The sequence below is a fragment of the Ochlerotatus camptorhynchus genome, unplaced genomic scaffold (genome assembly GCF_037179485.1).
Source record: "Ochlerotatus camptorhynchus isolate MF236.1 unplaced genomic scaffold, CSIRO-AGI_Acam_v1.1 ptg000157l, whole genome shotgun sequence".
Taxonomy (NCBI): domain Eukaryota; kingdom Metazoa; phylum Arthropoda; class Insecta; order Diptera; family Culicidae; genus Ochlerotatus; species Ochlerotatus camptorhynchus.
The window spans coordinates 806290-822722 of NW_027040647.1; the positions used below are offsets into that span (position 1 = coordinate 806290).

At 36.2% G+C, this 16433-nt stretch overlaps 2 protein-coding genes across 4 annotated transcripts in view; one reads left to right on the forward strand and one right to left on the reverse strand.

Annotated features, from left to right (window-relative positions):
- The window catches only part of LOC135701341 (uncharacterized), a 72530-nt gene that overhangs the window by 41128 nt on the left and 14969 nt on the right, over positions 1–16433 (reverse strand). The window lies entirely within an intron of this gene.
- LOC135701339 (uncharacterized protein ZK1073.1) overlaps positions 11421–16433 on the forward strand; it is a 205245-nt gene continuing 200232 nt past the window's right edge. For 2 of the 3 annotated variants that reach the window (XR_010517622.1, XM_065222106.1), the window contains exon 1: positions 11421–12176. Coding sequence is in view for 2 of the 3 variants with exons in the window: in XM_065222106.1 (XP_065078178.1) it covers positions 12090–12176 (87 nt within the window). In the remaining variant the exon portion in view is untranslated. The remainder of the gene's footprint in view (positions 12177–16433) is intronic. The other variant, XM_065222107.1, reaches the window with a different exon arrangement.

A 16433-nucleotide genomic window follows, 5' to 3' on the forward strand; every position in this document is an offset into this window, starting at 1 on the left:
TCTTGATTTGATGTCTTCGCCATAACACACAATTATGCAAAATTTTATGCAACTCAGTTTTATGGAACTACTCAGTAATCTCTAGTTTATAAGTAAAATAATTATATCTGTATGACTAGTCAAAGACGCTGATAAATAAATAAATAAATAAATAAATTATTTGACTTCAGTTCATTAGCAACTGCTATAAATTATCACCTTCAGTTTTTGCCTATCAGTCTTTGGGCCTCACATGATAACTAATTTGAGTGTTGTTTTGTTTGATTAGTATCATTATCACCTTCGGTAAGTATCCAAGACGCTGCGATGTATTTTGCATATCTAGCGGGCGTTTTCATAAGTTACTTTTTCATTTACAGGTTTTCCCCTATGCTCCTGCATCAGGTAGACAATTGATCAATTCTCGCTGAAACCAGCCACTTTTTGTTCGAGGTTTTAAAACACCATTTCTTCGTACTCATTCGATAACTCTAGTTCTGATCATAGAAAAATCATTTTATAGTATGTTGAATCGATGGGCCTCTCGTTAACAAGGGGCTCGAGTGTTTAAGAAAAATATATATATTTTTGTAAATTAAATCAACGTATCTCCAATAATTCTTGCAATAAACCCTAATATTTGCATATCATTCGAAAGGGAAATGCCAGGGCTTTCATTTGACATATAAACCTGAACATTCCTTTAGGTCCTAAGTTACACTGACACATTCTCTTCGTCGACTTTCTCTTTGTATACCCACGGCCATGTAAAGACATTCCCAGGTATTTTCCACATCCCTGGCAAGACTAGTACTCGCTGAAGCCGCCACTGATGGTGGTGGTTTTAGTGTTGACAACACGTTTTTAAGCTGACAGCATGGTTATATCACGTTAAAACTAGGGTTAACTACCCCATTTCCGGCCTATTAGGCACAACCCGCACTTACTCTTTCTTAATCTAGTGCAGTTAAGCACCAAACGGAATGTTTTTATTACTGATGGCTTCCAAATTTTTATTTTATTTACCTCCAAGAGAAAACAATCGTTGAGATATTGTCAAAAGTCTAACACTGCTTCTTGACGCCAAACTCGGCCTACAGATTCTAAGCTCGGCCTAACGCTTTGAAATGCCATTGAAACGCCAATGAATTCACTTCGGCCTATCGGATGAAGATAAAAATTGATTCGGTCGGAACGCTTCTTTTGCTTTTGGGAATAATGAGTGCAAACCTTCATATCACGCGTTCTAATTGATTTCGTTCGGTAGCGTATTAACTAAAGTATCGTACCAAACGCATAATTGACTTGTTAACTCTGAAATCATGGATTTATTTGAAGTTTTTTGCTCGATAGGCCTAAAATGGGCGATTAGGCCAAAGTAGTTCTCTACCCTATTTAATGAAAAAAAAAAAAAAGATTATTGTAAGATAAATTGATACACTGAAATTGATTTTTTTAACAATACTAGTACACAGTAAACAGCGCCTATGGCACAACAAAGATTAAAAAAAATCCTTCTAGCCGCTCGCGACAAACTTTCCCAGCAAAGAGCTTGCTTGCGAATATTTGCAGTAGCTGTCAAATGTTGACGTAAAATCGAACCAGAAAACCAGGATTTTTCGGCTTCACGCAAAGTATATGGGAATGTAATTTGTGTGATAGATGTGGTATTTTCAGCACACAGATCGATAAAAGAAGCTTTTATCTAGCATCTAATGCGACGCAGACAACAATAAACGATGCCTGCTTGAAGGATGGACGAATGCTGATATTTTGAATTTACAAGAATTTTCTTGACTTCATACTATAACTGGAAAACTTATAATCAAACAACATTAACAACAATACACAGTTATCCTGTTGTGGATTGGCTTGTTATCATCAAACTGGGGACATTTCTAGACTAAAATTTGAAAAGAGCGGAATTCCAAAATTACCATAATGATTTCATTAGCTTAAAATATAGTTAATAGTGTAATCTATCATCATGCAACACTACAAACTCAAAAAAAAAAGTTTTTTTTTGCCGTGAAATTGAGAAGAAAACATCATACGTCCTGATAATTTCTTACATGTTGTTACCCCCCGGATCTTCCACCCTTTGAAATGCCAACACTGGTGATACGCCGTCGAAATACCCCCTCGGGATTTTTTGTTTGTTGTTCCACCTTGGTTCTTCGTTCGCAAACACCAGTTTTTTTTCCCGGGACGGGACTTGACAATTCAGCTTCTCACTCTTCTTAATATTTTTGATGAATACCCGTCGAAAATTAGTGCATGATGTTTGACGGAGTTGTTTGATGCCAGGATTGCAGAATGATTTTTCTACTTTAATTTGAATTTGGTTCGGAGTTTCTACTGCAGTTAAGCACCTTGTACATCATTTTTGCTTATCACAATAAAAACAACCATAAACAAACAAGAATATCCATCGCTTAAAGCACGCCGTCGACCCTATTTTCCAACTTTAGTTTCGCAAATATAAACACTTAGCAACGCCATTGACGTCAACATTGATTCCGGCATCACTGCCAGTCTGATTGATGTGATCCCTCTGTCTTTTTTATTCCACGATTGCTACTGTCAAATCGACCAATCAGTAACTGGCTCGGATTTGACAGCAAATTGGCTCGAAATCGCTACCCGATTGTCAAGTCCCGTCCCACACAGAAATTCAAAACAACTCAAAATTAAGTTCTTTTCACTCATCTCCCATGTTCCGTACGATAAGCCAAATTTGGGTAAACCGGCTCAAAGTAGTTTGCATTTAAGCACGGCAAAAAAATTACCCATCGCTAAGTTATTTTCAATTTTTTCTACCCAAAATTAAGTTCAATTAACTCAAATTTGGGTATATCGCATATTACTCAATTTTGGCTTCTCGTACGGAACTAGACGGTTGAGTCGAATCTTTCGTTCTATTTTTGACAACAATAGCGAGAGGAAATGAAACGGGCAGTGGTCAAATAACTCAAATTTGAGTTTAAAAAACACAAGCGGTGGGTAGTTTTGTTTTTCTGTGCAGGTTTTTTCCACATCTATGACACAAATGTCATTCCCATATACTTTGTGTGAAGCCGAAAAATCCTGGTTCTCTATTGATCAGTTCACGAAGATTTGCCGCACTCTTCTCTCACCCGTAAGTTTTGACAGTTTTGGGTGGTTTGTTTTGGCTCCCATTCGTTGCTATCTCTTTTACTCAGAAGCAAAATGATAGGGAGCAAAAAGTGAGGTTAGGGACCGTGCACTGATCTATAGAGCTTTTTGACGTTTAACCGGCGCACACTACTGCACCATTTAAATCGAACGAGTGCTAGCAAGAGGGAATCAGATTAGTGGGAAAATAAACCGTCCATTCATCCATGTGTGATAGATAGAGAAAGACGATTAAACGTCAAAAAGGTCTCTGGTTCGATTTTACGTCAACATTTGACAGCTGTTGCAAATATTCGCAAGCAAGCTCTGTTCATGCGTGATACGTTGTTAGGAAAGTTTGTCGCGAGTGGCGGGAAGATTTTTTTTTAAATTTTTGTTGTGTCATAGGCGCTGTTTAACAGGAATTATAGTAGCTTAAAAACGTGTTGTCAACACTAACTCCACAATCATCGGTGGTGGCTTCAGCGAGTACTAGTCTTGCCAGGGATGTGGTTTTCTCGACACAATTACAGGGCTTTTACAAGATTTTCTAAATTTGATCCGTGAAATCCGCGATTTCTCAAAAGAAATCCACGACTTCAAATACTAATGCGCGACAAAAAAAAACTGTTTTCATTGCCTAAAAATAGCATTTGTATTCTACTACATGGCATTTCAAGCTTATTGCTTATAGCATATTAGATTTTTGCCTACTCTCAACTTAGTGTTCTTTGAAGTACTTTCACATTTTAATTAAGAGTTTTCTATGCCTGTGCCATCCTATGCCCAAGGAAGTAGAGAAATTTTCTAACCCGAAAAAATAATAGACCGGAGGGGGATCGAACTCAATCGCCTCCAGTGTGGATTTGCTTTGTAGCTGCGCTTTTACCGACTGAGCTAAAGGAGTATCGTTTGTAACCTTTGAATAGTTTTTAAATTACATTGTATCATCTTCAGTTATTTATGTATAGTATAAATTCTGAGTAATTAGTGGTCATAATGAAACATTGAATAATACCGGCCTAGATTTGATGAAACATTATTTTTAAAAAAATAATGCATTTTCATTTGAAATGCAAATTTTCTTGAAAATGTATTTTGTTGTCTTAAATGTTGTAGTTGATTTGGCTCTAGTTTTCTCAATTTCTCCCCGATTCAAACCAAACACCCTGCACTTAATCGAGAAATTACCAGAGTTTCATAAGTCACACATGTTGGTCACGTCGCGGTTGTGTATTTACACGGATATTCCTTGGGTTCTGTTCAATGGTGAGACATTTTCATGATTTTTTTTAATTTCTAATATGAACCTAGCACTTTTCGTTGTCAAATCATAACCGAATCGTATATATGTGACTTTTTGGATCATGCACGACTTATTACTATGTATGCTGGAAATTATAGGTTTTCAAAATCGTCCAGGACATCAGTTGATTTGTTCTACCATACCAACCAAGACTGCAATAATGTCTGTAGTATCGAAAAATGTCCAATCAGATTCAACGTGTCTATGTGGAACATGCATGATCAGTTTCGAGTAATCCAGATGTTCAAGGTTCTTCAAAACGTCTTGGAGTTCAGATAATTTGATCTACTGGATCAACCGAGATTGGGACAATGTCTTTAGTATCGAAATATTTCCAGACAGATGCTATGTGGATCATGCATGAACTATTGTCATGTATACCAGATGTGTTAAGTTCTCCCAATCGTTCTGGAGTTCAGATGATTTATTCAACTAGATCAACCATGACTGGGATAAAGTCTGTAGTATCGAAATATATCCAAACAGATTCATAGTGTTTGGATAATGTTTAATTATTTCCACGTATACTAGATGATATAGGTTCTCCAAATCGTCCTGCAGTTCAGATGATTTGTTTTACTAGGTCAACAAAGACTGGAATAATATCTGTAGTATCGAAATATCGATTTGGAAATCCTGCAGCATTTTTCATACACGGAAATAGGTTGGTATGATCCACATAGACACTACAAATTAGTTTGGGCATATTTCGATACTACAGATATTGAATTAGTCTTGGGTGATCTAGTTGAAAAATAATCTGATCTCCAGAATGATTTCAGAACCTACAACATCTTGTATACGTAGCAATAGGTTTGGATATATTTCGATACTACAGACAATATTGTAGTCTTGGTTGATATAGTAAAACAAATGAACTGAACTCCAGGACGATTTAATTACTCGCATATATACGATTCGTTTATGATTTGCCAAGCATTGCATCATATTGAAAAAAGGAAAATGTCTCACATTGGACAGACCTCAGGGAATTCCCGTGTAAATCCGGTTTGACTTATGTAATTGAGACCATTCCTCGATTATTTGCAGGAAATTCAGAGCCAAAATGAACAACAAAATTGATGACAGCAAAATAATCAGGGACGGTAAGGTTACAATGAATTCCACAATTTTTGTGACAGCACGTCAATCCCTTCGCGAATTTCGCGACATAATTTAATGTTTCCGCGATTTTCGCGACTGAAAGTTCAAATCCGCGACAAATCCACGACAAATCCGCGAAAATCGCGAAATCCGCGCCTGTCGTTACAGCCCTGCAATTATCGAGGATAGCCCAAAGGTTTTCGATTTGGTTCAAATCGGGGGTCTGGGGTGGCCATTCCATGGGTTTTAGACGACGGGAGCGACGACGGAACATTTTAGAAACTTTAAAGTTGTTAAGAAGTTCGACTGGGAACTTTTTAGAAACTTTAAAGTTGTCGGAACTTTGTTGCGGCCAACGTTTCAGCCTTGCATCCTAAGAAGTGCTCAGGAACTTTTTTTTTATCTTCAAGTTGCTAAGAGTATGCATCGGAACTTTTGGGAGCCTGAAGTTCCTCGTGTGCTTTCTATAGCTTCTAAAGCATCCAGAAGGTTCTGTTGGAACTTTTTATTGTGCAATGCGGAACATTTGGTTGCTTGGGACCTTCTACAAATTGCCATTGACTTCTATGGAGGTCTCTGTAAAGTCTCAGTTTCATAAATCTGAAATAGTGTACGCCTTTCCTCACCCATAAATTTTAAAAGTAGATGTGTGACATGTGAAGGCATTTACTACCGATAGTTTATATCTTGTTCAGCTGGGGCCATGGCCCCCTCTAGTCCAATATGCTATTTACCCGTATGGTGAAAATCGCTCAATTCTTTTCCAGGGCTTGAGAATCTGCCACACGGCCGTTGAATCTGATTAAAATTTTGGAGCAACTGAAATTTGTGTTAGTTGGTTGGGATGGTTGAGCTAGTGAACTGACATATGAAAGTATGTATAAACACCCCATAAGAATGTGAAAGCACTTTGATGCTTTCTTACTCCGACGTTTCAATCCTTATTTTTATTTCTATGTGTTTAGTTTTTCACCTTAATAACGCATACCATGATTTCATGAATGAACACCACTAACCCTAACCATTGATGATTGCACACGGAGTCTATTTTATTTTTAAAAACCGGATCAAAAGAAAGGGAAATACCAAAACCGCCACGAAGAGAATTAGGGACACAAGGACGAGAAGGGGGAAATGGAGAATAGATCGCAATGCATGTGACGAGCAGATGTTTTCGGATTTCTAATTGGAAATTCGATTTTGGGAAGAGGGTGCATCAACATCACACCGACGCTTCCGCCATTGTGATTTGCCTTGTGCAAGGTCAGTTCGATTGCGTCATTGGAACGGTTCGGTTCGGAAGCTCTTCAATATTAGCCAATGATAGCTACCGGTTCAGTGTTGAAAGAAGATTGCTGATTGAATTAGGTTATTCTTCTCCTTCGTTTTATTTTTAGTCAATCTGGTTTGGTGTTATTAGTGTTCAGTGGTTGTGAATTAATTAATTTTGACGGGAAGATAAAAGGTCTGTTCCCGTACTTGCTTTTTTGCTCCAGCTTTCTGTTAAGTTGCTGTGGGAAAATAATGCTTTTGATTTTTGCTGTACAGAATCTTACAGAAAAGCAAGTACTGAAGCATACCTTAAAATCTATGTTACATTCAGTTGTAGGTGTCCCTAATATATGCCTCATGTGTCTCCAGAAGTAAAGCATTTTTTGTCAATGTCCTATTGGCAACCAAACAGTCATTTATACCGTTTAGAAGTTCGCATCTTCAAACAAACATGAAAACAACAAAATCGTTGTTGAAAAGTATTTTTTTTTTTCATTCCATAAAATAAGTGTTTCAATTGATAGTTGGATTCGTGATCAATTTCCAATACATTATTTTTATTAGAATGAGAAGCTTTCGTATATTTTTAATAAATCACCGCATGCATTCCAATTCTCTTTAGTGACTCTGATAATTTATTATCATTGATATTTTATATTTTCATAAGTTGATTGTTAGTTCTAACACGGTTTCTTTTGTAACAAGTATATTCAAGGAATGTAAGCTACCCATTTCTCGATGAACATTTCAAATGGTCCTATCTGCTTTGATCGATTCTCTTCATCGACTTTCTCTTTCGTCAATAACTCAGCTGCAAAACCTTTCCCTGTTATATTTGACGTTTTGGACGCTAGATAAGAACCTCCTTTATCAAACTATGTGATAGAATTAACGCGAAATCTGTTTGCATAGCAGTGGTTATGAAAAGAGAAAGTCGATGAAGAGAATCGATCAAAGCAGATAGGACTATTTGAAATGTTCATCGAGATTTGATGTATTAGCCGTTTGGTTGGTATGTAGCAACTGTATGCTCTGAAAGTTTGCCTTTGTTCCCAAATTATCAAGGGCGGGTGACCGGACCTGTCATGTTGCCTTTGATTTGATTTTATATTTAGCGCTCTAGAATTGGAGTCCTCATTTCGCTTAAGGACATTCCCAACTAACACTTGCAACATCTTGCATGAAAAATAAAAAAATCCAGTTGTAAATAAGTTATAAATTAATTGCTTTTAAAACATCCTGTTTTGGACGCGTTGTATTGTTGTTTGTGGAGTATTCAACCTTTCTGACAAGCACTTGTTATCTTGAAGTTATAATTCGATATTGCGTGTCTTAATTACCAGTTTATAACTCATTTATAACTGATTGTATTTGGTGAAAACTGGCTAGCCTTATGTACAACATGTTTTCATATGTCATTATTAGAAACAAGAATACATCTGAGATATAACTTATTTATAACATGTTATTAATAAGTTATATTTCAGTTGTACTCATGTTTCTAAAAAATGACATATGAAAACATGTTGTATATAAGGCTTGCAAGTTTTCATCAAAAACAATCAGTTATAAAAGTGTTATAAATAAGCAATTGAGAGTTGCCATGCCTAATTATAACTTCAATGTACGATACAAGTAATGTTTTTGTTTTTCGTGTTATAAACATGTTTTGATAACAATTATGAAATTTCTCAATGCATTCTATAAATTGCACTACAATATGGCTGACCAATGAAGCAATGTACAGAATGAAAAAAACTTTTAATTTGTGCTTTCAATATTACATGTACGTTTTGTAAAAGAGAAAAGTTAGATAATTAAAAAAGAAAGTTCATATTCTATTTGTTTTTGTTTTTTGCAAAGTTGGGGAATTTTATCCAGGATTTTTTAAGCCATTCAATTTGTTATATTGAGCTTTTTTTTAAGAGCCAATGAGTTATTTAGAAGTAGAATGTAAAGATTTAGCTTAAATTTACAACCGCATAAATGTTTGCAGTACAGAATCTCAGTTTAGGAACTTTATTCGCACGATAAAATTCCTCAGAAGAATAAGTTCTGTTAATTGATGATAAACAAATTCCATTCGTAGGAAGGATGAAATTAATTTACAACATGTCCAATACAGTAGGTTGCGTTATAGTCATAAATAAGTTGCGCAAGTCAAACATATGTTATATTTAGTTCCCACCTCTTGCGCTTTTTTCGGTATAAATAAGTTGTATATAAGTGACTAGACGTAATGTTTTACCGCTGATATTGTCATAAATAAGTTATGTAAACCCGTTTATGACAAATTGTGTTGCTTGGGTTTAGTCTAAAGGATCGAAGCACAAAATAGGTTTCTCAGTACAACCAGCCCTTTTATTACGGATACATTTTTTTCAATTTTCTTTTTCTGTGGTGAAGTTAGATAATTTATGTAGGGGAAATAAATCTGCTATTTTTCAATTTTATCTAGATAAACGCGTCATTGGGACGGTACTAATGGATATTTTTGGTCGCTATTGAAAATTTAGTCGATTGCTGAATTTATGTATGGGCCCAAATTAGGGGCATTTAGGCCGACATAATATCCATTTCCCCTATGCGCTATATTTTTCTTAGATTTTGTTTTGAACACCAATTGCATCACCCCGTAACGTAGGTAGATCTCCTTTTCGTGGTAGGTTACGGGATGTAAGATCTACCACCGATTCATAGTCATGACTATTTTAAATTAGGGGAACAGGATTGTTTAGTAATCAAAGGAACATATCTTAGTCCTTGTTACTTTTTATGCCTTGTTTATAGTAACAAGACTCAGCTTTGTACACCGAGGATGATCTTGAAACAAGGAAAAAAAGAATTAGCTAGTCTTCATCTATGTGATTCCTAATCTTCTATTCGTTGTTTCCTAGGTTGAAGTGGTTAAGACTAGGGTTCTGATGCATGGTCATTAGGCTGATACAAAATTTGAAATTTTCGCTCCACAGTGCCCAAACGGTTCCAAATTGGGTCCTGCGTAGCCTCCCAACAACTTTAGTAAGAAACTGACTTGGCACAAACCATTTCAAGAGTATATGGGAATTACTATGGGAAAGCTTATGTTTTTGTTCATATCTATCTAACAATTCACCACATCACTATGCTTTTGAAAATGATAGCAGTGATTGTAGCAAATTTTCTCAGCTACAAGTTTGTTCAAAACCACTTTTCAATCAAATGTAAGGAACAAAAGTTATTAATGATTCAAGGCACTGATGTCTTATGATTATGCTCATTGCAACTGTTCATCAGGCAACATGGGTGTTTCTGGTGCGAAGAATAGAGCACAAATATCATGGCTACTATGTCACGCTACAGAATACAGTGCTGCCCACAGAACAGCTGCTTGATCGTGCCATAAGATTATCAATCTCTTAAACAATTAATAACAATTTAATTTAACATTTGGCTGAAAAACGATATTGCACAATGTTGTAACTTAGAAAATTTCCCGTAAGAATAGTTATAAAATTTTTCGAAAAAGCAATATGGAAAATGAGTAGAAAACAATGAGCAAAAAGCGTGGTTTTTCCATAGTAATTTCCATATAAACTTCGAATAGTTTGTGCCAAGTCAGTTTCTTACCAAATGAGTTTAAATTTTGGGAGGCTAAAACGTTTGAGCACTGTGGAGCGAAAATTTTAAATTTTGCATCAGTCTAATGGTCATTATCTGTGTCATTCTTGTGGATTCTTGTTGCTAAGGAATCCAATTTTGACTGACAAAGGAACGCGCCTTTGGAAGGTATTCTAACACTCCTAAGGGTTAGACCTTTCAATTATAGTCGGATTCTTACGATAAATGCAAGATGACAACTGTAAAAAAAATCTAACAGAGATTGCTAAACTGTGATTGTGTCAGTGATTTGTTTTCATCGGGAAAAATTTCCGCTATGAAGTTTTTTTTCCTGATGAAAACATTTTGCGTATACATATATGTGACATTGTGTGCGTACGATAAACGTCAGCAATCTCTATACTTCATCATTTCTCAATAGTGATGGAGTAATACGACATGCATTAAGCTAAGGGCACGAGATATACTACAATAGATCAAATTACTGGTCGCAGGGACGTCAGGTCCCGAACAGAGAAAAACAAACACCATTTGCATCATTCTTAGTTTGAGATGAAAAAAAAGAAGAAAAATAAGACTACGTAAAACAAGGAATGGGAGTAGCATAATCATAATTTAAAAAAAAGGATGACATTTCTCACCTTATTCGAAACATGTTTATGCAAAATATTCCACTCTCTCAAGTTCTTATTTGTCCCCTCCGGAGACAGAAGGGATTAGCATTCAAAGTCAATCATCAGTCCTCTGCAGTAAATCTAATGCCACTCAAATATGTAGCCACTGTCCATGACAGATAAAATTCGTTCTTGAAATCTTTCCGTGGATCCCGGTAGTTACAAAGGCTAGGCCCAGTGGCCTCGTTTATCTTTTGTTTACCCGATGCGGGCAGGTTCTATTTATCAATAAATCACCTCCGACTGATATTGCCCCTTATCATGGCGGTGATGTCTGGTGGCAGTCAGCGGGCTGCATTGAATTGATAAAGATGAAGCCTGTCAAAATTCAATATTATGAAACGAAAACCTCCATCAGCTGGCTCCCTCCGACCAACGACGACGACGACGAGTCTGCCGGAGATAAGCAATTTGGTGTAGTTGATAATTTGTGGCATCATTACTTCGCGCCCATGGACATTGAGGTGAAGGGAAAGTGATTCAAGTCGTATTAGTCGGACATTCGTTGCTTGATTGGCTACGCGCTTCGGACACGATTCGAAACGAGATCCGAATAATTGTGCTCGTCCATTTAGTGTACTGGCAGAAGGTAAACAGATTAAGTGCAAGGAAAATTGTTTGTTCAACAGGGTAAATTGAGCAAAAAGGAGGAAATAATAAGTGCCGTGAAGCTAATATAGAAGGAAAGCTGATGTTGTGTTGATCCAAGAAGACCTAAAGTAGTGCGGAAGAAAGGCTAAAGTGCATATCGCCATCGCGTGGGTGTAGAAGCATTGGAGAGCATCTGTTGGTCTTGTGCGTGTATATTTGCCAAGTGCAGTTAAAGCAATAGTGCTGGAAGATAGTTGTCGGAAGTGGCAAGTTTCAACGTGGATCTAATTACCTGTTGTCAGCTGAAGTATATAGTGTCACTCGTATACACACCGTTCGTTGGGCGTGAAACTGAAAGTCCTGGATTAGCAGCGACTAAGTGTTTGCATTGTGTGAGCGGGCAATAGTGTCACCTGGACAGACGGACGATGAGTGCTGAAGAACGACGAGCCTCTTTCGCCAGACGGGCGGAAAGCTTGATCGAGCGGGTGAGAATACTGAAAACGATTTATGAGGTATCACGTGACCAACGGTGAGATTCTACGGCAGTGAGAGTGGTTTCGTTCTTACTTGCTACACCTGACTGTTCATCTCTAGCTAGAGTGCGCAAGATGCACATTTCCCCCCTTTGGCTTTAGTTTCTTTAGTTGTTGAAAGTAGTAGCAAGTCACGTCAGTCTATAATTTACATAAAATCACTTTGCACCTACCAAACTATTGCGGCTTGTTTTCGTTTTCCAAGTATCTTCCTTTAGTTGCACCACACGTTCATAGTTAAATTCAATTGGGTTCACACTCTAAAAATTTCCTTTGGCTCTCTGTTTATTTACCCACTGAAACCGACCCGTAATTGAATGTACATTCTCCTGCCAATAATTTCACTTCTCGTTTGATTTAATTTGTTGATTTTCGTTGACAGGCCGCACAAATATTTACAAATGTTGGCCTCACTAAGAACGGCGGTTCAGCCACTACAATGAAACTTCGACTTTTTTCGCTGCATCCGTCTATCCTTTCAACTGAAATCCCGTGGTTGCCGTGTGTACCTTATTAAATTGTTGGTTTGATGTTTTACTAACTCCCTAGTGTTAAGGAGCATTTCTTGTGAATAACCTTTAAATGCAGTATGTATGTATGATAGAATGAAGGATGACATTTTTTTTATGGCAATGCTCAGTGGTCCAGAATGCTGATTTAGGTGGAAGGATACGTTTTGGGCCTGAAATTGAAATTTTAGACAAAAATTGTATTCTACAAAGTTGTTCCTTATAGTTATTTTCATTCAATTCTAGGATGGTTCTTACTATCATTGAAATCAAAAATTAAACTTTTTAATTTGAAGGAATTAATGTATACATTATTTGGTAAAGTTATAGCTGAGATAATTTCAAGCCACTTTGTGAAAAAAAAAAACTATTTTCTTGAATTGAGGTAGGGTGTCTCTAAAAAAACAGTTGTTTTCCTCTAGTTTTCTTTTTTTCAAATTTCTCAGCAAAGATGTCTTCTAATACCTTATAGATTTTTTGAAGGCGCAAATTCTTGCTGCACAGAGCTTGTCGATATCTTTCACCTATCAAGAGTTATTGACGTTTATCTACTAAAATTATCCCGTTTTCAAATGTTAATATCTCTGGAAAAGTTTTTTTTACGGCATTCAAATTAAAGGTATGTTATATTTTTAAACTCGTATAAAATCATTCAGAGATACAGACAACAACTTTTGCTATAAAACGTGCCTCTTAAAGAGTTTTTAAAGTCTTTCGAAGATAACTTTAATGAGAAACTTGAACTAAAAAAGTTATCGGCAAAAGATGGTTTGCATAGGACCACTCTAATGACAAATTTATATAAAATGTGCTAGTACATTTGTTTCAATATTTGGACATTAAGTGTCTTGGGAGAAGTTTTTGTGCTTAAAAATGCTTAGCAAATCCGTCGAAATTATATTTTTTTTTTCTATTTCTTAACGTTCTCGTTTTAGAGCAATTTTTCGGAGTTGACTTAGGGTGTTCCTGGAAAAAAATAGTTATTTGAGCACTAACTTTTTTATTTCAAATTTCTCCTGAAAGTCATATTGCAACGACTTTTAACGCTCTTTAAGACAAATGTTTTATAGCAAAAGTTGTTGCCTATATCGCTTCTTATAAAAAAGATATACCCAATTATAGTAAAAATAGAGAATAATTTCAAATTGATTTTATACGAGTTTAAAAAATAACATACCTCGCTTTTTTTGTTTGTCCCAAGCAGACATATTAACATTTGAAAAGGACATATTTTTAGTAGAAAAACGTTAATAACTCTTGATGGGCGAGAGATTTTGACAAGCTCTTCGCCGCAAAAATTTGCGCCTTCAAAAAATCTAAAAGTTATTCCAAAACATCTTTGCTGAATCCTGATGAATGTGGGCGTCTTAGTGGAATAACATATGTAACATAAGTCCTGGGATAAAAATCAAAAGCATGCCATTTGAAATCAAACAATTTAATTTTAAAATTTTCTTCAGGGTATTTTATTCTATTTATAAACTGTTGAAAAATGCATTTACAGTACACTCAATGGACCATTATCTTCGATTTTTCGCACTGTGCAGCGAAATTGTTGAATCAGGGCAGAGTTAATGTACACGTGCATCCATCCCGCGTGATAGAGACACGCTTTCTATAAGATCGTAGGTGCCTGGTACATTTCGAGACGAATTATTTCGCGTTTCTTTTTTGTTCCTACGTGCCTCATTCGTGTCACATGTGCTGTGTCTAATGAGCTAAGCTCGGCGAGCTCCAGGGAGATCGGCAGCGTACCTACGTCTTGCGTGCATGCTAAAAGTGGCTGGTTGGTGATAAAAAAAAACAGCAGAGAACTGTTGTAGTCCTGTCACATTCTCGTGTTGCTGATACAACTGATTGATTTCAATCAGTTGGTATTAAGTTTTTGAGGGTTGAGAGATTGTGGTTGTATAGAAGTATTTCAAGCGGAAGATGAGTTAAACGATTACGAACCAATTACCGGTGGGGTTATTTGTTACCGATCCATGCGTATGGAATTTTCATGGTTCAAAATATTTATTTAGCTCCACCAAGTTCAAACGATTTCAAATCAGCTCCTGATCATTCTCACAAAATTTGTTCTCATTATAATGCGAACTCATACTGCACTTGACCCTTTGAAGTTTATGTGGGAATTGAAAAATTGAACGTTAGGATAATTAGTTATTAATTGATTAGGAAGATGATGTTCTTCTGACATGATTCATTCACTACTCGGCAGACAACATTGGAATAATAGGACAAAAAATCGAGACTATTATGTCATAAGGGCAAGATGCAGTGTTGTCCTGAAAACAGCCGATTAATCCTACCAGCAAGTTATCAGCTTGGAAATTAATTAATAACAAACTTTCTTGACATTCAACTAAAAAAGGGGTTTTCAACAAAGTTGTAGCTGGGAAATTTTCACGAAAGAGGGGGGGGGGCTCTGATGGACAACTTTTCCGTAAATCTTTATGGTGCAGGGCTAGAGCGATGATGGCAAAAAATACACTTTTCTTATAGTAATTCCCATATAAACTTCAAAGAGCCAGTGCAGAATCAGTTCGCCACCAAATTAGCTCAAATTTTGGGATATTGATCAGTCTGATTTGGATCCGATTGATCTTGGTGGATCAAATTGATAGGTATTTTGCAGCTGGCAGAGAACCAATAGTTCGGAGGGCCCTTTAAAAAAACTTCGTTGTTGAAATTGATTCGTGTGACTTCATCCGTCAGTATTTTCAGCCTTTCAAGCTGTAGCCAACATCACTAGTTAATTCAAACATGTACTTAAATTTGAGAACTGTTCAAATAGATTTAGACAAAAAGCATGGTGTGTTCGTCCCAAGTAGTAGTCAACCTGAAAATATGATGAGAAATAAGAAAACTGGATTGTAAATTTTGGGATGAATCCAACAGATTTGTCACACTCTTGTCACTGAATCGAAAACCATGTTTTCCAAAATGTTCAATATCTTTGAAAACTCTGCGGAGCCGAAGGACTAAACAAATATAACAATTGAGATCTAAATCCATTTCCTATAAAACAGCAAAAAAGGTTATCTTCCATTCAATTCCACTTAATTCATTTTGGTATCCATGACAGATACGTATTTCGACTACAATGTGCAGTCTTCATCAGTGTCATTCCCACTAAAGAACTTATCAAAATCTAACCCCCTTAAGTACTCATCCCTAGGTAAAAAAGTACTTAAGGGGGTTAGATTTTGATAAGTTCTTTAGTGGGAATGACACTGATGAAGACTGCACATTGTAGTCGAAATACGTATCTGTCATGGATACCAAAATTAATTAAGTGGAATTAAATGAAAGATAACCTTTTTTGCTGTTTTATTTAGCATTCCGCTAACAACCCAATTTCATTACTTCATTATGATGGCTACCAAGTCTTTGGGGATTTTCCTTATTAGAGAGTTGTATAGATTTTTCTCCTTTAGCTTACTTAAATATTTGGTTTTTATTAGTTAGGTAGGTTCCGATTAAACACATTGTAGTTTCATTTTTATACCTATGATCTTGACTTTATTACCTAGAGCTGAGTACTTAAGGGGGTTAGATTTTGATAAGTTCTTAAGTGGGAATGACACTGATGAAGACTGCACATTGTAGTCGAAATACGTATCTGTCATGGATACCAAAATTAATTAAGTGGAATTAAATGAAAGATAACCTTTTTTGCTGTTATGTATTATTATATTATTGTCTGACAATGCACCTACAGCCA